Raw genomic sequence first — 22,746 nt, 5'->3', positions numbered from 1 at the left:
TACAACTTCATGGCAAGATGGAAATAAAAAACGGGAGATCATTTTGGATCTTCTGCCTAATTTGGAGTTTTTGCAAGGGCAAAGAACCAGTTCAGATAGGTAAGAAAAGAATCTAATTCTTGCATTACTTGCTCTCATATGGCTCTCCATAGGTGAGAAATAGAATTGACAAATGAAAATTTGTAATATATTCATATAAGAGATGTAGACATGCCAGATACTGTTAAACATGGTACATTTTTATCCTGATTGTCAACCATTTATGTCTTTTTTTCCTTCATTACTAGGTAGTGTTTTATGTTTTATGCTTTAAGTGATTAATCTTAAATAGGAGACCCTCTGAATGCAGTTTGCACAAAAAAAAAAAAAAAAAAAACCCAAAAAAAAAAAAACCAAACAAAACAAAATGGTGACACCCTTTTTAACACATTTCACACATATTCTTCCTAAAAGAAGTACTTACCATATCACCAGCTAGGCTTGATTGACCAGTATGAAATGCTGCATTAGCAGGAATCGCATTTTTTGTGGTCTGGTGCACTGCTACCTCCTAGTTTGATTTTTAATGTCTTACACTTTCTCCAGCTGCTTAATACAATTGATGTACCAATTGCTGCCTTAGTAATTCCAGCAGTTTCACTTCCAGGATAGCTAAACTTTCTCACTTGCCCTTACTCTTGTGTAGAAAAGTGCTAAATTTCCCTACTCCACTTCAGTGCTGCAACCATTTATGACACTAGCAGTCCCTTTAAAAAGCTGTTTCTGCAAGGACTTAGGAGGCACTTGAGTTTGGGCTGCACATTTATAACATAAGGATCTGAGTTTCTCAGTTCTTCCCTGCTGATTCTTAGGCAGGAATATTTAATAAAATTTTAGAGTTCACTGAGTAAATGAGTAACTGTTTTTGATTTGATCTGTGGGGGATGTTGCTGTGTTGATAGTCCTAAACATGCTACCTGAACAACACAAAGAAATTTGCCTGTTTCATTTGTCATTTTTTCAAAAGAAATGTTGAAAGTATTTTGTAGTGGGCATATATAATTTAATTCAATGTGATTCGTGTTTTCCTTGTGAAGCTCAGTGGTGTGAAAACTGCTTTCTGAAGTAATATCTTATATGCACTTAGACTATGTATCTATACCTTTGACAGAGGTAGAGCTTAGAGGTCCAAAACATGAGTTTTGGTTTAGAAGGAAAACCAAATATCTCTTAGCCAACAGCAGAAGCTGGTAGCAGCCTCAACCACTGAGATCAGCAGCTGCCACTTTGCTGTAAATTCATGCCACCTGTGATATCTCCTGGAAAGCACTCAACACAAAGTCTTGCCTGAGTTAAATGAGATTTAGACATCCAGAATGGAATTCTCATCACTTCACTTTAGATATCTGCAGTGCAAATATGTCTACAGCATGAATATAGACAGCCTTTCTAGACAATGGAGAGATGAATGTGGTTTACAGCATCTCCTTGCTAGGCACATATGTAAGATGAGAAAGCTGAACCTCTTCTGCTTTTCACTGTTAACTTCAAAGGAGACTGGGCTAATCTGCTCACATTGCAGGTGTCTCTGTACTTCAAAAGTCATGGACTTCAAAAGTTCAGTGAGATGAAACTGCTTCCCAAATGCTAGTATCTTGCAGGAGTTATAATTTTTGCCTTTGAAAATCTGCCCCTTTAATGTTTTTCAGCAAAAAAAAAAAGACAAGCACCTCATATGGGTGAATTTCTAAGCTCCCCTATTATGATTTTTCTTTAGTCCAGGTCTCTACTGTCAGTAGGAGCGAATGTGTCACCTGGGGCAATTTCCACTTCCATACATTTGACCATGTAAAGTTTACTTTTCCTGGAACCTGCACGTATGTCTTCGCTTCGCACTGCAATGACAGCTACCAGGACTTTAACATTCAGATCAGGCGCAGTGCCAAGAACAGCTTCCTGATCTACTTCACTGTCACCATTGATGGAGTGGTCCTGGAGGTGAAGGAGACGGGAATCACGGTGAATGGGAAGAAGTGAGTAAAGACTGAAATGTTGTTTTGAGCTGCATTTTTGTTGCTACATGTTAGGTGGTCTGACTGGAAAGCAGTGGCTGTGTATGAGATGTTCACAGCTTTTTGAACAGGGTATTGTGAAGAGTTCCCCCCATAGTGCTTGAGAAGGCAAGAGGCATTTAAACTAAACTACACGTCCCAGAGACCAACACCATCAAGTTAAGTAGAGAGCAATGTGTATATTATAAAAACAGAAGGTGTTTTAAGGTTTTCTTAATATTGCTTTGATTTGAGAGGGAGGGATAGAGGAAACCAACCATAAACCCCAACACCTTATTTAGATAAGGTTAGATCTGTAGAAGTTTGGTGGTTGTTCTTTTTTCTCAAAACATTATTTCTGTGGTACTAACCCTACGGTTTTATGTTGCTGTTCAGGAACAGATGGTTCTTTTAGGGATAGTTTTCCATTTCCAGATAGATTAGTCTAGAAAACTGCTGTGCCTTGCAGATCATAACTTACCCAAGGATCTTCTTATAAGAAAAGACAGAATTTTTAGAAGTCAAAATTCACACCTTTAATTCCAATTCAAAGTGAGCCACAAAGGAAACTGCAAAGAGATGGGTAAAAATATTCCCTAAGTAAAAATCATATGCAACAACAGCTGAAAGTTGAGCACAATATTAAGGGCAGTCCTTGTGAGAAGTGCAGAGTCCTGCTCCTAGCAAAGAATTATGAAGGGCCTAGGCAACCTTTGACTCTGGGAAAACCCCTCACATTTTGTTGAAGAGAAAATTGCAAGCATATGGGCTGTCTTGACAGCCTTCTAGAAACAACCAAATATAGAATAGCACCACTCTGTTGTAATTATAGCACCAAAGCCCATGTGTGTCTCCTAAATCAAAGGGGCAAGAAATCTCCTATCTTCTAGCCATTTTCTGAATTTCTAAGTTTTTAGACTGTTGCAAACTGAATGGTAATTGTCTTGGTAAGATGGAAAAGTAATGTAGGTCTGAGTTGCATGAGTGCATGTGTAACAGAACGGAGTTGTTTGCGAATCCCAGATATCAAGGAGGTCCTGAAAGAATTATGCTAACCTGCAGCGTTCTCATGTTGAGGGCCATTTTCCCAATATTGTCATCTTGCTCTTTATAAAATTTTGGGTTAGGTCCTTGGATTTGGCTGCTTTCTCTCAGCTGAGTGACTGATGTAGTACTGACACAAGACCAAAATGCATTGTGTAATGGATTAAGGTTAGTAAAAGGATACAGTGGACAATGTAATGCATTATGTGGATGAAGTCTGACCTTGCAAAGAGTATTCCCATGTCTTATTTAGTTCCTTTAACTCTAGTTTTCCTTCCTATATATCTGTAAGCATTTAATCAGTCTTTTTTTCACTGCAATCTGTTTTGTCCCCTCAAATTTCCAGGATTGCCATGCCTTTCAGCTTGAAGAGCATTCTGATTGAGGACACCTGTACTTACTTCCAAGTCACTTCCAAGCTGGGCCTGACACTCAAGTGGAACTGGGCTGACACTCTCCTAGTATGAACAGTCAGTTAGTTGTTTTCCTCCTGGTGAACCTCATCAGTAATGAAAAACAGGGCTGGATGCAAGCACTGTGTTGATATATGAAATTATGGGTGGGAGGTATCACTGTCCATAAAATTATACAAAAATACCAAACTGGGCAATAGTTTCACAGGGCAGGGGCATGGGGGCACAACCCTATGGTATTTCCAGCTAATTTTATGTGACAAAAGAGTTAATGCTGGATATAGCACATCTGCAGTTAGTTCCTTGCTCCATGGGGCACTGCAGCACCAGCCCTCCAGCCCTGCCTTGCTACTCTGTCTCATGCCCATATTGTGGGGGAAACTGATATGTGTGACCAGTTCAGACCTTGGCCTCTTTTATTCCAAAGCGATGTTATGTGGGAATTCTCCTCTAAACATCTACCTTGGAATATCCTCTTCTGTACCAGTGCATTTACACTTTTGTGTGTGAACACTTATCCTTTACAATCAGGATTAACTGAAATAGAAGTTGTTTGTCATGTTTTGCCATTCAGAGAGATAGAGAGAGGGTAAAAGGGGAACAGAGAGAAAAAATATCAGTAAGTAACCACGTGATATTGAAATTCTGATTTATTGAAGTATTTACTTTCCCCCTTCCCATGTACTAATTAATACCTAAAGCGTTAAAAGCAGTATTTGTACGTTACTGTAGAGTGGACACAACAGTAGGAAAAGCACTGCCTTTTTTGGGTTGACCTGAGTGGCACCAGTACTCTTCCCCAAACATGTAGGAGTGATAAGGTGCAATAGTTTTATCCAGCAAGGCAATAGTATGCTAACCTGACTGTTTATTTCCACTAAGTATGGGGAAAACAAGTAATGCTTGGCAGACCCACGCCTAGAAGTCCAGCATTAGAGCACAGTTATCTGACTTGCCCAGAGAGGAGCTGTGGTACCCTGAAAGATGTACCAAATGTCTGTATATCAGTGTCTTTATGCTGGAAGACACTTGTCCAGGGATTAATCCAGTATTCAACATGCTTCAGTTACATCTTTAGTGGGTAGAAACAACAATTGCTGGAGGATTCTCTTCCCATTTGAATTCAGCCTGTCTGCAGATAAGTTTTATGAGAGATTTGTACCAGAAAAGGAGATTGCTACAAACTAGGAATGAGCATTTCTGCCACTGCACTTTTCTGCTGTGAATCACTTTGCAACAAGTGCTGTTGATATGGGAAAAACCCTTTCAACTCTTGTGTTTCCTCTTTTGTAGCTGGACCTGGAAGAAACATACAAAGAGAAAATATGTGGTCTGTGTGGGAACTATGATGGCAATGAGAAGAATGATTTGATTTTGGATGGTAGGTCATAAATACAGCATATTCTACCCAGAACAGACCTCCTTATACATGACATGAAACATGATATCTGTTTCCTCTGAGCAGGCTTTCAGATTTCCTGACAAGCACATGAAAATTTGCACATACAGGAAATGTATTTTAAGAGGTTCTGAGATTTTTGTGATTTTCTGCTCTTTTCATATTTGTAAGAGTCTCCAACCTCTTTGACCAAAATTAATTACTTGGCTATCATGCAGCAACATTGCCAGGTTCCCCACTGACAATAACATACATTGTCAGGATATAACGTCAATATATATACAACAGGAACAATAACATCAGGAAATGCAAGAGTGCATTTTCTGTTCTTCTATTTTAATCATTCTATTTGTGATTATTTTTACCTCTATGATGAAATGAAAGCATCATGAAAAACACAAAATATCTTTGAAGAAACTGTGGTGCCATCCACTGACACCTGTAGATATTGCAAATAGCTTAGCCTCTAATCCTGCAGCAGGTTGTATGGATGAAGAAACCTTGATCCTGGGATATCAGCTGCAGGACTGAATCCAAAGTTATAACAACATTCCTTTATGTAATACCTGTATGACTGTTATACATGTGAGCAGAAAACTCTGTAAGATCAAACACCCCAGACAAAGAGAAGTCTTTGGAAATGATCAGAAGTAACAGAAATTTCAAGAGTCTTACATGATTTCAAATGCCCGGGCTGACAGCAGTCCTTGATACGAGTGTGCCAGATTCCTGAGTCTATCCCAGCAGAAGGTTATATCAGGCTGTCATCCTCCATAAGATATGGATGCTGGTTAAATTTGGGCATCTCATGGAGTGCATACTGCCTTTGAGTCCAAAGAGTAAGTGCATTTTTATAGCCCATTAACTGACCTAAGGAATTGTGGGAAGTTACTGAAATGCATCTGGGGTTTTTTGCAGGGTACAAAATGCATCCAAGACAGTTTGGAAACTTCCACAAAGTAGAGGATCCATCACAAAAGTGTGCTGATGTGAGCCCAGATGACCACACTGGAAGACATCCCAGGAGGAAAGACAATAGGTGCAGTACATATGTAAGTGTGTGGACCAAGAAGTGCAAACCCTCCCAACCTACAGTGTTGAAGAGACTGTTGAAACAAATCTTAATTACAGAGCATGCACTAAACTGAATATTTTAGAACTCTACATATGAATTTGAGCAAAATTATGATCTTATAGCTGAAAGAATATCCTATTATGGTATTAAAGAAATAGCTATTGGGAAAATGCCCAGCTGAATGACAGCTTCCAGTCCAAGACAAAGGACATTGTGGCAGAAAGTTAGACTGGATAATCTCCTGAGATCACTTCCAACTTGAATTATTCTGTGACCCTGGAATTGTATATCAAAACTTGGGGTGTATATTCAAAAACCTAAAAGGTGGTAAAATATCAAGTACTGCTTTTCTTTCCCCCATGCTTTTTTTTTTTTTTTTAATAGAAAAAAGGATGCAAGAAACTTATGTCCCGTTTTGGAAACTGCCCCAGAGTGGTTGCCTTTGATGACTACATAGAAACCTGTGCTGAGGATATGTGCCGCTGTGCAGTTAATTCTTCTCACTCTGATTTGGTTCCCAGCTGCATATGCAGCACTTTAAACCAGTACTCTCGAGACTGTGTCCTGAGGAAGGGAGACCCTGGGGAATGGAGGACCAAAGAACTCTGCTGTAAGTAGCTACTGCTCTGGAGATTTATTTCAAGTTAGATGTTTACACAAATATTCTGATCCCAGCAGAGCAAAGCTAGGAGCTCTGGTAACTGCCTTGAATCAATCTGTGAAAATACTTTGAACAAACATTGTTAATGGAAAAACTACTACAAATTTAACTTGATTTTGTAGAACTACACCTTGATGTTGCCCACCTCCTTCTTACAACTAAGTTTTCTCGAGGTTTTTTTTTTTTTTAATTTTACTCTGTGCAGTTAACTCATAAAGAGCCTTATTTCAACATGGTGAGAACTAGACAGAAGTAGTTACTGAGAAGAGCAATATGTTTGTACTTATCTTACCCTGTGTTTTCATAGTCAGTTGTCCAGTTACTGAGCAGGAAGTCTCTTTAAATCCAGGGGGAAGGCTACAGGTAGTTCACCCAAATTGCTGGTGTGGATTGGGATAGCAAATTAATGCCAGAAGTACTGATGCTTCAGGCAAAAATAAACTGTTATCACTACCTAAATGATTCTGGTGTTCTTTGCTTGTATTGAGACTTCAGTCAACCTTGAGCTAGTAAAGTAATATGAAATAGCTCACATTTCCCAGCAGCTCAGTTTTGTCCAAAAGATAAAGTGGCCATAAAACATTCCTTTAAGACATTAAACAAGCACAACATATCTGCATAGAAGGTCTTGCAAACAAGATATGGAGGAAAGGAGGAAGAAGGGGTTGGGTAGTTGCCGCCCTGATTTTATAAGACTTTGTTAAACTTTCTGATGTTTACATTCTTTCAACAAACTTTCTTACACACAGTTTTGTAAATAACTTATGTTTTGTATTCTTTTATGGAAGTGGAGAGAATTGATGGACTCTTGGTTTGTCCAGTGGCATTGGAGAGGTGGCACTGTCACCCTCTAATCCACTGTCACTTTTGGAAAACTATAAATGTTGGAGTTAGAAAATAAAGCTCTTTTCTTTTTTGTTCCCCTCGAGAGCAGCAGTGTCTGTGTCATCATTTCGTGCCTTATCACAACAGGTAGTGACACAACAATTTGAGAGATATTCAAAATACATCATTACCATATTTCATTTTGGTTTGGTCTTGCAGATCAGGAATGCCCAAACAACATGGAGTACATGGAATGTGGAAATTCCTGTGCTGACACATGTGCAGATCCAGAAAGGAGCAAGATTTGTAAAGCCCCATGTACAGATGGCTGTTTCTGTCCTCCTGGTAAGGCAGCTCACTTCTGCCAACGATCACACACATCAAAGGACAAAAAGGGAGCTTGCTCCCTTTCTTTACCATTTCACACAACAAATACACTGCTTGTTCTAGCATAATTTACCAACTTATTCTTCTTGGAAGAGTCAGATTTCTAAAGATATGAGATCCTGACACTGGTGAAGGGAGGTAAAGACTTCTAAGGACTAGACAGGGAAAAAATGGTGCAAATATGGAAAGACAAGAGGTGCTCTCTAGACAGTAAGAATGCAGGTGAAGATGTCTATAGATGCCTCCCTGCTATGACACTAAATCTAGCTGTAGCTTAAGTGACACAAAACATACATGCATTTCCAGGTATGTGTATGTGTAAATTTGCACATGAATAGTCTAAGGTGAGGCTCTGACTTCTGCTAGATTCACTGTTAGAAAAGGATGGAAACTGGCTCACACCCTTGCAAATCCTGCTCACAGTGAAAGATTTTGCAACAGGAAATGTTCTTTGAGTTTTGCATTGCTTTCATTTGAGTTCTAGTTAGAAATACTACCTATCCATTAACATCTGAAAGGGCCTAGTGTGGTGTTTTCCTTTAAAAGTATTCCATTCATTTTAAGAAATGCTGAATACTCCAGAGTTTTTTCTATATTTAATCTTCCTTAATGGTGTTTCCCAGACTCACCAAAGGAATAACTAGCCATTGTGTCTGAACAGGAACTATCCTTGATGACCTCAGCAGCAAGAAGTGCATCCCCAGAGACAGCTGCCCCTGTACATTTCAAGGCAAAGTCTACTCATCTGGAGGAACTTACTCCACTCCCTGCCAGAACTGGTACTGTTGTTGTATTGATTGCACTAACAAGGCAGAAGTACTTGTTTCAAAATATTGATGAGTTTCATTCTGTACTTTTCTCTTTTTTTTTTTTGTTTTAATCTTTTCCTGTCATATGTCTTAAATAACAATTCAAAACCTTGCTCTGAATTTCAACAGTGTAGGAAAACTTAGAGGTATTCCTCAACCACACATACTTATTACCCACCTTCACTTGAAACTGCTTGTGAAAACTGAGCTCAAGATTTCAGAATGTAGAAAAATGAGACTCTTTACTGATGAATTCAGAGACTTCTCACTTCACTAGAGTGAGGTGAGAAGTCATACCATGTTAATAAGTGGCACTTCCAACAATATCTGGATCTCCACAAGGCTATTTAAAGGCCAGATCTCAGAAGTCCTGATCCTTGAGAATTATTTGATTAAAAAACCTGTCTGCTTGAACCCATCTCCATTCTCCACTGGTGAAAGGTGATAACATCTCAGGTATATTACTCTCAAAACAGTTTTATTTCTTACTCTGTATGTGTTATCTGTGCTCCTGTAACACAATGTCATTTTCTGATGCTATTTTTTCCCCTATAGCAAAGTTATAACCATCAGTTATAGCTTTGCTATAGGGAGGAATTAAATGTGGTATGGTGCATGGCCAAACATTCTACAAGCCCCTTTAGATTATCCTGCATTTTGAGAAAATGCTCCTCAAATCCCAGAACTTTTGAGTAATTGAACTTAATGGGCTTTGTGTGGCTCCCATCTTGCCACATCCTCACTTACTCCCCTCAAAGCCCAAGCCTATGTGGCTGGACTGTTTTCTTCCTGTGTGCACAGATGTGAGAATTGCTCACTATCTCTGGCCCTCCACAATTAGCTCCTGAAACATCCCATCAGTGACTTGCTGAACAGTTGCACCAGTAGCACAAAATGTTGCAAGATCCTGCTTGAAGGGGTTCTTTCTTTCTTTAAAAAGTCAAGTAAACAATTTAGGCCCAGAAAACCATCTCTTGCTTTCCCATCTCAGTGTGTCTCTGAGGGACCCAGCCCAAAGCCCAGTGCAGTTAACTCTCTCACTGATAGGCATTCAATCCTCACACTTTAATGGCCTAATATAAAGGCTTCCACCCATAGGGTTTGAATAAGAAGCCAAGATAATGAGCTAAAAATACAAAGAGGCCACATCTGTGAAGATTAAAATGGTGCATCGCCTTTGCTCCCTTGAAGCTGTGTTTATTCTAACAGCTGCTTTTTGGATTTTGCACAGTACTTGCAAAGGAGGCCACTGGAGCTGTATCTCTCTGCCCTGCTCTGGAAGTTGCCACATAGATGGAGGATTCCATATAACAACATTCGATAATAAGAGGTTCAATTTTCATGGCAACTGTCATTATGTCTTATCTAAGGTATGAGCAATTTCTCTTTTCACTCCTAAATCTCCCGAGTAGCACGAGGCTTTAAACTGTACTGGAGCTTTATATGACTTAATTTAATTAAATGGCACTAATCCAGCAAAGCACTTCAACACATGCTCAGTCTTAAACCCCATAAATTTTTGAATTTGCAATGGATTGCAAATCAATTGCTGATGCTTAACTTCAAAGTTTTGCAGCTTCAACATACTTGTACTTTTTAAAAAATTAAATAATTTTCTTAATGGACGTATTAGTGTTGATTCAAGCATTTCTTTTGAAGCTTTCTTCATGTGTGACTGTCAGAAGGAAGTGGACGAACCAAAACTTCTGCAAAAAGATTGAATTATCTGTGAATGCCTCTAAATGAGATCCACACAAGCTGATAGCAAGGAAAAAGAGTGCAAAGGAAAGTTAGTGAAATTATTGATTTTGGCAATGAAATAAACAGTTTGCGTTAGATATCAAATACCCCAGTTCTTTCATTACTCCTTCTTAGCCTTTCAGTGACACATTTTTCTCTTCAAACTCCCAGCCTGTAACATGCTAACAATGTCTGCCCATACCTTTCTCATGTCTTCTCAGAACACTGATGACACAGTTGTGGTGATTGGGGAGATCATTCAGTGTGGGACTTCAAGGACAATGACTTGCCTAAAGAATGTATTGGTAACACTAGGAAGAACTGTGAGTAACTGTTTTTAATTAGCAATACATAGGAGGTCACTTCTGTTTTCCTTACATTCTTTGTTCTATGTCTGGACACTGAGTTACACTGACCCCACAGGTGATAAGGTTTTGAAGACACTACTTCTCAATGCTTAGTGAAGCTTGTCAGGTTGCTCTTGTCTGTCTCACATCATAGGCATTCATTACTGTGGGCTTTTTTCCTTTTCCCTGCAGACGATAAAAATATGTTCCTGTGGAAATATCTACATGAACAATTTCATTGTGAAGCTGCCTGTAAGAAAAGGTAAATCCCCTTCTTCATGTCTTCCACAGAATAGCCTACATCTTTTGCAGAGGGATTCCTGCTCCTTTCTCTGAAAAGAACATGATCCTACTCACTGTTGGGTGGATACTAGGTCTGGGATTCCTTGGGAATCTCTGTGTTACTGGATGCACTGGCAAACGGAAGTTCCTGTTTACTCAGTTTTGTAAAGATTTGCAAGTGCATACAACATTTTTTTCTTTTTCTCTTTCTTTTTTTAGATGGCATCACCATCTTCAGACAATCTACATTTTTCATCAAAATCTTGAGCTCAGCTGGAGTGCAGATCCGAGTGCAAATGAAACCTGTAATGCAGCTCTCCATAACAGTTGATCATTCTTTTCAGAATCACACATCTGGTAGGACACATAAGGCTAAACCCTTCAATGTGCTGAAGAAAATCTCTGTGATGTTTAGAGTGTGCAAATCTTTTAGACTCCTTCTGTTTAAACAGTCCATCATCAGAGACTTGTGAAGTGCAGACTATGTTCTTGGTTTTGCCACTAATCTCCTGTTTACACCATTTAAGATGTTTGTGTTTCTGTTTCCTGTCTCTGCAATGGGATTACACCCCGTCTCTCTGACCCATTTTGTTTTTCTTTTGCCATTTCCTTTATTTATAAGCCTTTGGGGAAGATACTTTCTGTCTGGCAGTGTTTACTGAAGCACATTTAGGCAGTTCCAATCCTTGTGCTATCACTAAGTGCTACTGTAATGCAGAAAAATGATAAATACACTCTAAACACAGGGTCCTATCAGATTTGTGGGAACATCAGGAAGTCTCTGAAGGAAAATGGATTTATCTCAGGCGACGTCCATTACAGAGCTAAGAGTGTTCATCTAGAAGCCATTCCTTTTTTCCTGCATCTAGCAATTTCTTATTTTCTTTTGCCTTTTTTTTTCTTTGCCTCCCACACAAGGTCTTTGTGGCAATTTCAATAACATCCAGACTGATGACTTCAGAACAGTCACTGGAGCTGTAGAAGATTCAGCTGCTGCTTTTGGTAACTCATGGAAAACTAGAGCCAGCTGTTTTGATGTTGAGGACAGCTTTGAAGATCCTTGTTCAAACAGCGTGGATAAAGGTACCAGGCTTTTCATCCCTGGCTTATCGGTGTGAAATAATTTTCACATGATGGATAATCAAAAAAGCTTTAGAAACCTCATAAACATCAAAACCCTCTGCCTTTGAGGCTATAACTAGAGAAAAAAATATTGTGTTTTGAAGGTCTTCAAGAGGATAGCTTTGCTTTCAAAACAAAAAGACAGCACTACTGGTGAAAGAGCCAACACATTCACTGTTGACTTGAAAAGCACACACAGCATCAATGACAGCAATTTAGGCTTAAGGCAGAGCACCATTGGTTGCCAATATTTGGGCAAGTTCTTCATACAGTCTAGGTTGTTACAGCTGTGCTGAAGTCCAGAGGAGGAAGCTATCAACAGTGCTGAGTTAAGCAAGCATTGCACTGCACTAGGTGTCCTGTCTGATTTTTCACTCTGACTGGATTTGTATATGTATATTGTTTGGACTGACCTCTCCTAGGTACTGCCACATATAATTAAAGTTGCAGCTCATAGCCACACAGCTCACTGATTATTACATGCTTGATATTATTGCTTGACTATAAGGAATTATCTGGCTGTAAAGAATTAAGAAAATTTGATGAAAAACAGTGAAAATGGGGAGGTTCTGTATATGTTCTGCAAATCCGGCTGCAGTAATAACACTTAACAGTTAATACTTAAAAGGTGAAACCTTTATTTTAGGAAAATGGCTGGTCATCCATCCAACTGTACTTATCTCTTTGATAAGTTAATGACCTGTATTTCCATCAGCGTTATCTAAACACTTCAGGACACTCTAGTTCAATGTGATATCTGATAAGAATATTGATTCAGACAGTAATGTGATTTAAGTGACTATGGACAATTATATTTTTTTCCACTTCAGAAAAATTTGCCCAGCACTGGTGTGCTCTTCTGTCCAATACAAGCAGTGTGTTTGCTGCCTGCCATTCTGTTGTAGACCCTTCTGTGTACATCAAGGTAAGGCACTGCTCCAAATGGGTGGTTTAATCTAGTCCAGAGACTGATCCCACATGAAGGTTGTCTGGCCTAGGGGAGTGAAATAGGTTACACTAATGACTGGTCACAAAGTTCACTGATGCTGATTAGAAAAATTCTAAAATAAGAGTTTGTGCAACATGGGCCTTTTTGGCTACAACCCCATAAATACTTGATTGTCATCACTGGCTTCTGTTGCATGACCCAGAAGCAAAATGAAAAAAAATCAGTTCAAGATTTCAAAGTTTCAAAGAGTGAAAACTGTTCATTCTTTGACTAGCAGAATCAGTGTTTCTGCATGGAATTGAATTGAAAGTTTTATCAGCCCCATGGATTCCCTCTGACTTGGTTCAAAATTCACATCGAGGAAGAGAATATGAATTTACATTGTTTATATCTCATTTACTACCTTTGAATCTTGTTAGTCTCCTTGTGTTTTGAATGCATGAAGCTGCCCATATGTTCTCTTGGTGTAAAGCTCTGTAATGTTGCTGAGAAAGTTGTCTGAGCTAGAGAGTTGCCACATTTATGTGGATTGCAAAGAAGTCCTTGCAAACACACAGAAAGTTCATGCAGGGTGTGTGTGTGATACAACTTCCTGAGAAAATATCTGAGCCTAAAATTTTGCCTAGAATGTGTCTTCAAGTACCTTTACAAATATGGCTTATGTGTTACCTCTCCCAGAAGAAAACATATACTTCAGAATTAATGTAAACTATAAATAAAATAGGATTTTGCAATTTTCAGTTAAGAAGAAGTAATAACCGGTTTCTTACAGATATGTCTATTACTCCTGCTGATCTCATCAGATTTTAAACCATGATTCATGAAAGCCTTTTCCACATCAGTAATGGCAGGCTAAGTCACTGTCTATCCAGTATGATCCTACTGCTCTAGAGTGACTAGCTGTATTTGTGTTCTTTTGTACAGCTCACACAGTTAAAAGAACCCAAGCTTTAAATTCCAGCTGTACTTACATAAATAGTTCTTAAAATGTCATTACACATGACTGACTCTCTATAAACCATCTTTTGTCATGCACCTGTCGTGTCATTGGGCGCATCTCATCTGCTTACCAGATGCCAGTCATCACTGTGCAATATTTTCAGATTATATATTTTGACAGATCCTAGATTGTACATCCTCATAGGAGGATGGTAAAGACATTTCTTAGTGTTTTAATGAACTATAGGTGCCTCTATATTTTTTAATATTCATCTGTTAATGAGAGTTAGACATAATGTCATTGCAGTTTCTGTAACTGATTTCTCAGGTTTGCATAGCAATTTCATTAGCATAATTTTCTCTTAGAGATATTAAATTTCATTGGTAATAATACTATTTAAAAATGTATTGGTTGACTGCTTTTTTAATTGCTACATGTTTTGTTGTTTCTTCTATGAGCTAGACATAATAATGCCCATGTCCTTTTCTGTCCTTTAGAAATGCATGTATGACACCTGTAATGCTGAGAAGAGTGAAGTTGCACTGTGCAGTGTGCTCTCTACTTACTCCAGAGACTGTGCTTCAGCAGGCGTGTCCCTGCAGGGCTGGAGGCAGGGTGTCTGTGGTATGTGAACTGAAATTCCTTGGGCAGGGATATGGGGGAACAGCTTCAGGACAGCCCCATTTGTGGCAGTCAGTGTCTTTTGTCTTTAGTCATAAAGTTAGAAAGCCTTTGAAAAACAGAAGAAGCATTTATTCTATAAAATTCAGTTTGTGACTACTTCATGCTCTTACAATGCATGTTCCTTGTGTAAAATCTCAGGTGAATTCAATACTCAGAGAAGCAAAATAGTACAAGGCATATTACTCAAATCAAAACAGAAACAGAGTTAGTTTTAGTTTAGGTTTAGTTAGCAATTAGCTTACTTTTGAACACATGGGCTTCCCCATGTATTTTAATTCCAATACCTTTTTTGCATTACATTCAGTCTTCTTGTCCCAGACAATACAAATGGCATCACTCATTAACCACATTTTTCAATGTTACAATAACATATTAATGTTTTTAACATTAATATGTTATTGTATTTATATTAACATATAAATATATATTGGTCATATTTGAGAATGTGAAAATCTTTAAAGGCATTTTCAGCTCACCTAAAAATGAACAAAAGTTTCTTGGACATACACATTGTCATCAAATCCTGAGTTCAGAGTCCACATATGTATGTATTTTCCTTTGGCACTGCCAGAATTTATTACAAGATGGCATAAAATCTGAGAATAGAACTCACTATCTTAGATTCTGAGTTTTGCTTCAACATTCCCAGGTTGTCATTGATGGTCAGATAGTTCAAGTGAGATTTGCCTCTGTAGATGTGAAAATAGATGTATGGGTTTCTTGACTAATTGCACATCTGAATAGACAACATAGCAATGATTATGTTTTTGGAGCTTGATGCAGCTATGATCTATTTAATTGCCTGACTTAGGGGCCAGCTGGGATACTTAACAGAGGCAAACAATGTGACTGGTGTGACGCATTGCCAGAGACATTTAAGACTGTGATAAGAACAATTTCACAAACCTGTGCCGAAGTAATTCAAAGGAACACAGTGTAGTCCACAGTAATTTGTCCTAGAATCCTGCAGAGTTATGCACTAGACATAGACACTGTTTATTGAAAGTTTTGTTCCCAACATAGAATTACTGACATTTTTTATGGCAAATCAAGACTGGTTTGCAGCATGGGTTTGGCTGAAATCTCTGTTCTTAAGGCATAGTAGGTAATATTGCCTCAAACAGTGCAGTAACGTTGAGAAAAATGCTCATGTTTTAATCAGAACATCATCTTAGGCCTTATTTAAGAATAAATAATCTTTTGGGAACATGGCTGTGATAAGAGTATGGTTGTTTATGACTCACTGTTCATGAGTGAAAGACTGAATGGGCCACAACCTTCACTCTGTGTTCTGTCCCATTGTGGGGGTTGGAAAAGCTGTTCCAGCTCCTGAAGCTGCATCCACTCTGCCAAGCTGCAGGCAGCATCCAAGGCAGGTTGTATCCCAAGCAGATGTCTGCACTGCAGTCAGCAGAGTGTGTGAAACAAACAAATCCTGCTAGTTAAACCCTGTGCATGCCTGTTACACACTCTTTAGCAGAAACATGAGCCATTACTGGAGTTGCTGGTTGCCCAGCAGATCACTGAGGTGAGCAGTCTTGGCACTGCTTTTCTAGAGCTCCCTGTGCAAGCTAGCTTGAAGGTATCTTTGGTATGCTCATGTTCTCTGCACTCCAGTTGTGATTTGTCCATCATGCTTCCAGTTGTGATTTGTCATCTTAGATGTGTGTCACTCCTGTGATCATAAGCACCACAATCAAATAACCTTTCTCTTACCAGTCTCACTCTATCAAAAGTGATCTTATTCCTCTACAAAAATTTTAAGAAAGTAAGCATGTTATTTTATTGTATTAATAGCTAACAATTGAGACAGATATAAATTAATATTCAACATCTTATTAATAATCTTTTTTATTTGACGTATTTTGACTTACAAATACCACTTGCTGTATCTTCAAAGAATAAAAAGTAGGAGAATATGCCTTGCCTGACTTACACAGGAGATATTGTGTTTGCTCCACAACACAATAGTAGTCTGGTCCTTCTGCTAGGACCAGAAAACCAAATAGTTTTTTGTGGTGGAGGTGCTGGTTTTGAATGTGTACACAAGCCTAGCACACTAACTAATCTAAAAAAAGTGTGCCATGGTCATGGACTGGAAAAACATACAGGGCTTTATTTAAGCATGGAATCTATTGCTGATAAGTTCTTAGCATTGCTGCAAAGCTGATTAGCACAGGTGCCCATGTTCAACAGCCCTGTACCTAGTGCATCTGTGTGTATCTGAAAAACTGCTGCAGGGTTAAATCTGCAGAATTAGAAAGAGGCCCAAGATGACTAGCTCTCCAGTTCTCACTTAATTTCAAAGAAATCTGCCAGACTTTCTTGCAGCCTTAATGTGGGTGATGTTTCCTGTCAAAATTTAATGTCATCCCTACGGGTCAGTACTGCAGATTCTATGGCAGACCTTTGATGGTGGTGCATACTGTCAGCCTGTGAAAATTGACCAGCTTTTTACTGTCTTACAGGGTTAGTTGAGCTCTTCAGATTTCGGTATTTACCTGTTTGGTTCACCCAGAAATCTTGGAAACTGTTGTTTCTCATTTCCCCAGGGGATGACAACAAGAGTTTTCCTCAAGACATCTGTGAGAACTGAAACACCCTTTTCTTGTTAGCATCAGTCGATTGGCAGAGTTCCTTGTCACTGCCATTTAATGTCAAAATTTCTCTCTTACAAAATATGGTAATTTCTTAAGTTATCCCCAGCCAAAGAAATCATTAGTAAAAGTCAGAAAATAAAATTTTAACAAGTCAGAAGTTACTGTTTTAGTTCTTAGCATAAGATAGAAATGTAAATTGTGGAAATTACAAAAATATACACCCTGATGAGTATTTCAGTGTTCAGTGTCATACAGTTTAGGCTATGCAAGTAAATTCTCCCAGAGTCCTGGGAGACAAGGTCTGGTAGTTGGATAAAAGCATTTTTATGGCTACCAGTGTGCACAAAAGTCATGCTAAAGTCATGAGAGATGATTGCACAAAGAAGGCCATACATCCCTTTTATTTCTCTTGCAAAGATCCCTCAGAGGAGTGTCCTGAGACTATGGTTTATAACTATAGTGTGAAGTACTGTAACCAGTCTTGCCGCTCGCTGGATGAACCTGACCCGCTGTGCAAGGTCCGGATCGCGCCCATGGAGGGCTGTGCTTGCCCTGAAGGCACCTACCTTAACGATGAGGAGGAATGTGTGCCTCCAGATGACTGCCCCTGCTACTACAAAGGCAAGATTGTTCAGCCTGGCAACTCCTTCCAAGAGGATAAACTCATGTGGTGAGTTGCTCTGATGATGCAAATGCTGCTCTGTGCCTGGGGTCATCAGGGCTCATGGGGGAAGTCTCTGCTCCAATCCATGAATAGCATCATTTTACAGTTAGGAATAATTGCAAATTTTTCCTAGTTTGTATCTTCCCCTGGCAGGAAGTGCAGCCACAGCAGATGTTAAGATCCCATATTCCTGCTAGCAAACAAGAACCTGAAAATATGTTAAGTAGAACAATATTTGTAATCTATCTCTTGCAGAGTTCATTGTTGTGTAAAAAATATCCACAAACAGTGGGAGCAAGTTTTCTAGAAGACAGAAGGCTTGGAGGAGTTTCAGGCTTTGAAATGAAAAAGCAAAGTGAAAACCATCACACCATCCTGCAGACTATTTAAAAAATAAAAATGGTCCATGAAAAAAAGTCACCCAATTCTCAGTTTTTAAACGGTTTTGGTTTTTTTTTTTAGAAAAGAGAGAGAGAAAACTGGGCGGGGGGGGGGGGGTGTGGGAAATAATAAAAATAGTGTAATTAACTTGCATCTGCATTGAAAAACAGTTGTCCTTATTCTCATTTTCAATTACCTTAGGGCATCAATGGAAACAACCACCAAGGGAAGGCTTCTTTATCATCTTTAGATGTTTACATGTTCTCTCTCTAGCTGTCTTCCAATTGAGTCTTCCAATTGAGGATTCTAGACTATTTTGTAATCACATATTCATTTAGTAATTTAAGAGATCTCTTATTTAAGAAAGTATTAGTCTTATCTCATGGAGTGGAAAATGGATGCTTAGGAAAAACTTGATTTCGGGAAAACACACAATAAACCAGTGCCAGATGAAGGAAGAGTATTTTAAGAGCTGGGTCTTTTAATCCTCCTTCTGGGGATGGTAAATGCATGTCTGTGAAACTGATAGCTGTAACAAATATTCATTTTGATAGGAATTTGTTATTCATGTGACAAGTGAAGCTTTGCAGTGCCTTTCTCCCTGGTGAGGGAGGAAAGTGCAAAGAGCTGATGTGTTTTGTTTTATGGAATCTCTTTAGCAAATGCATTCAAGGAAGATTAGACTGCATTGGAGAAACTGTCTTGGTGAAAGGTGAGATTTTGTTAAATAATGGCATTATGGTGTCAGCCGTATTTATAATGTTCTTCTGTGTTATCTCTCCCTTTCTGTAACATTTTAGTATTCTGCACATTTTCCATTCTCCCTGAAATGTGTTACTTATTGATAACATCTGTCTTTGTAAAATGTCACCAGACTTACTAGACTCTTTAGATTATGAGGATATTTCCCAAAGCTTAGAAGTTATCTGCTTTCTTCTCCCTTCACTGTTATTGGGCAGAAGCAAAACTATTAGAAAATTTAAATGATAGACACCTGCAGCCCTCTGAAATCCTCTAGCTGGTTTTGTAATTGCTGATGGCATCCTTATTGCTCTCTCTAAATTACCTTCCTGAAATTCTTTCTCCTACTGCAGATTGCCCAGCTCCTATGTATTACTTCAACTGCAGCTCTGCAGGTCCTGGAGCAACTGGATCAGAGTGTCAGAAAAGCTGCAAGACACAGGATATGCACTGTGTAAGGAGTTCGCCTCCCGGCAGGGGCACAGCACAGCAGGGCTCTGCCTGGAGGATTGCCCTTATCAAGCACTGATGGGAACATGCCATGCTGGGCACACACCAACTGCTTCACCGATAGATAACACAGCAGCTTTAGCTAACAACCTGCCTGTGATGTTTGTAGCATGATTTCCACTAGCTTGCAATTAAGGAGGTTTTTTTAAATATCCAAAACGTTGGCATCCAGAGCTAGCACACCTCTGCTGGTTCCCTGTTCTTTCTGTGCACTAACAAGTTGTCTTCTATATCTTCTAATGTGCAGTATGTCACAGAATGTGTTTCTGGCTGCATGTGTCCCGATGGACTGGTATTGGATGGCAGTGGAGGATGTATTCCCAAAGATCAATGCCCTTGTGTTCATGGAGGACACTTCTATAAACCTGGGGAAACCATCAAAGTGGACTGCAACACATGGTATGTTATCCCAGGGAGTCTTGCTTTATAACAAAGTTTGTTAGAACTGTCAGTCCATAGTGCACCCATGGGACAGGGTGTGCTTTCAAGCCTTCCTCTTCATCATGAGAGCCATTGGGCTGCTAGTAAAAATAAAAGGGGAAGTATTGCTCTGCATCATGCTGCATGAGCCTGCACTTGGAGAGAACAAGCACCAATATCTTCTGTTAAACAATTCTCATCTTTTTCTGTTTCCCTACCAGCCTCAGAAACATCAGCCTTGCCCTGGCTGGTGTGTGGTTGCTCATTCAATAAGGGGGAATTGAGTCTGTGTGTGATGGGCACAGCTGAACCCTGGAAAATGATTGAATTTAGTCAAAGAGGAATTGCAGTGGTCCTCCCTTGAGACTTGCAGTGCTTCCAGATGCATAGTTCTCAAGATAAACTAGTACTCTATTTGCTCAAATTTCTGGTGCCATAGATTTCACTGTTATTACTGATCATGGTGGGAAAAATGCTTTCAATCCTTATCCATTATTTAGCAAGGATGAGACTGTATAGTTCTGCCAAATAGATGCACAGAAAATAAGAGCTATAAACACTTTGGACTAATCATCATTGGTACAGGCAGTCAAGTTTAACCTGTGAAGTCAGGTTAAACTTGATAAGCTGTTGTTGCTATCACAGATTCATTAAGAAGTTTTATTGCAGTGAGAGCTTAGTTTTCTTACGAGAAGAGGACACACATGGGAAAGAAAATGCAGTCTCTGTGTCATGGCTATAACAACTAAATTTCCTGTCTACAGTCCTCCTGAACTAGAAGTGAGGTTTGTCAAGGTGTGGTGGGTTGACTTTGGCTGGACATTAGGTGGCCACCTAGCTGCTCTATCACTACCGTCCTCAGAGGACAGGGCTGGGGAAAAAATAAGATGGTCATGGGTCAAAATAAATCAAAAGCAAAGGCTGTGTGCAGAAGAAAAGGCAAACTAAATATTTATCCCCTAGTTCCCACCAGCAGGTGATATCCAGCCCATTTTCAAAGGTGTAGGGCTTCAGAAAACAAACATCATAACATACAGCACTCTGTTCCCACCCCAATCTTCCATTCTCTTAGCTTTTATTGCTGAGCAGACATCACATGGTTTGGAATATCCATTTGGCCAGCTTGGGACAGCGGTCCTGCCTCTGTCCCCTCCCAAAACCTTATCCATGCCCCAGCTTACTGGTGAGGGGGAGAATGCTGAGGAGACAGCACTGATGCTGTGGGAGTGCTGCTCAGCAGTAGCCAATACACTGAGGTGTTACCAACACCTTTGCAGCTGCCAATGCAAAACACAGCTCTGTGAGGGCTGCTGAGGGAAAAAAATTCTCTGCATCTCAGCCAGATCCAAAGAAAGCCAGAGATAATATTTGTTCATACCACTGTAACAGAACTGCAGCACGATCCCTCACAGGTTAAAATTCAGAAATGATAGAAATATTCAGTTCAAATTCCTTGAATTTGTCTTCAAAACCTCCACAGTCTGCTGCCAGGACTCAATTATTTAAAATATATTTGAAGAAAATAATAGAATAAATGTTTCAGTGTAGTAAACATGAACTTTCTGATTGATATGGCATCTCATGGCATGATCTTAGAACAGTTGAGAGGGCACTGCAAACAACAAACCTTTTAATTATTCTGCCCCTGTTTGGGGTTAAGGAAAGCCTATTTTTATGCAAACATTGTTATTCTTTGCATTTTGCCTCCCAGCACCTGCAACAAAAGGCAGTGGAACTGCACGGACAATCCCTGCAAGGGAACCTGCACTGTGTATGGAAATGGGCATTATATGAGCTTTGATGGGGAGAAGTTTGATTTCCTGGGAGACTGTGACTATATCCTAGCTCAGGTATCAATTTATTTTCAATTTCCCATCCATATGCTTTTCACAGCCCACAGTGTAGGCTTCAGTCTGGGTAATTAAAAGGCATTCCCATACAAAATAGCCAAACTAATGAGCAGAGCCTACTCCCCTCCTCTTGCACCTAGAGCTGATAGAGTGAGATTTTCCAAACAAAACAAAGCAAATTGACTCTCAGAAGTGACACAAGAGGGCACTGTGTGATCCCAAATGATTAACTCCTTGGTTGGACTGCCCTTTCCTGAAGGCATTCCAGCATTTTCAAGGGAAAGGAAAATGTGGTGTTGAAAAGCGTTTCCATCAGCCATCCAAGACTGACATTATTTTTGTCGTGATGGAAGCACGCAGAGATTAACGTGTGAGCCTCATATATAATAACTGCAGGTAATGAGATAACACTCAGTGAGACATTTTGTCATCCCCAAACTACAGTTGGTTTTGCTAATTTTAAGAAAAATATATTTTTACCTTTTTGGACTGTTGCTATGACAAGTTCATTTCCCTCCTTAGTTTTTCTTTTTGAAAATCCTGGTCAAAGATGCATCTACCACCAGGTCATCTTCCACCAGATTCTTCCAAAATTCTATACTTTCAGTAAATAAAAAAGTCAGATCACAGTATCATTCATTTAGAGCTCCTGAAAATGCTTATGACTGGTCTAGTTGCCTGACAAGATCTAACAGAATGTTATCTGTTTTTCTAAGGATTTTTGCCCTAATAACATGGATGCTGGCACCTTCCGGATTGTGATTCAGAACAACGCCTGTGGGAAGTCACACTCCATCTGCTCCCTAAAGATCACATTGATTTTTGAGGTTTGTCTAGAACTAGTTATAACCAAGGAGCTGTACTCTTGATTTT

At 39.3% G+C, this 22,746-nt stretch overlaps 1 protein-coding gene across 1 annotated transcript in view; it reads left to right on the top strand.

The window, feature by feature from the left end:
* LOC121360972 (mucin-5B) overlaps positions 1-22,746 on the top strand; it is a 41,644-nt gene continuing 18,898 nt past the window's right edge. The window contains exons 1-21 of the mRNA XM_041481211.1: positions 1-99; positions 1,757-2,012; positions 3,421-3,535; positions 4,781-4,868; positions 5,805-5,938; positions 6,346-6,571; positions 7,667-7,792; positions 8,496-8,613; positions 9,875-10,013; positions 10,605-10,706; positions 10,923-10,992; positions 11,232-11,369; positions 11,931-12,095; positions 12,965-13,059; positions 14,521-14,647; positions 17,725-17,977; positions 19,012-19,064; positions 19,447-19,547; positions 19,851-20,002; positions 21,735-21,873; positions 22,590-22,700. Of these exons, the coding sequence (XP_041337145.1) occupies positions 18-99; positions 1,757-2,012; positions 3,421-3,535; positions 4,781-4,868; positions 5,805-5,938; positions 6,346-6,571; positions 7,667-7,792; positions 8,496-8,613; positions 9,875-10,013; positions 10,605-10,706; positions 10,923-10,992; positions 11,232-11,369; positions 11,931-12,095; positions 12,965-13,059; positions 14,521-14,647; positions 17,725-17,977; positions 19,012-19,064; positions 19,447-19,547; positions 19,851-20,002; positions 21,735-21,873; positions 22,590-22,700 (2,790 nt within the window). The 5' untranslated portion in view covers positions 1-17. The remainder of the gene's footprint in view (positions 100-1,756; positions 2,013-3,420; positions 3,536-4,780; positions 4,869-5,804; positions 5,939-6,345; positions 6,572-7,666; positions 7,793-8,495; positions 8,614-9,874; positions 10,014-10,604; positions 10,707-10,922; positions 10,993-11,231; positions 11,370-11,930; positions 12,096-12,964; positions 13,060-14,520; positions 14,648-17,724; positions 17,978-19,011; positions 19,065-19,446; positions 19,548-19,850; positions 20,003-21,734; positions 21,874-22,589; positions 22,701-22,746) is intronic.

Source organism: Pyrgilauda ruficollis, unplaced genomic scaffold (genome assembly GCF_017590135.1).
Source record: "Pyrgilauda ruficollis isolate IOZ18807 unplaced genomic scaffold, ASM1759013v1 scaffold55, whole genome shotgun sequence".
NCBI classification, from domain to species: Eukaryota; Metazoa; Chordata; class Aves; order Passeriformes; family Passeridae; genus Pyrgilauda; species Pyrgilauda ruficollis.
This window is presented reverse-complemented; position numbering and strand designations above follow the sequence as displayed.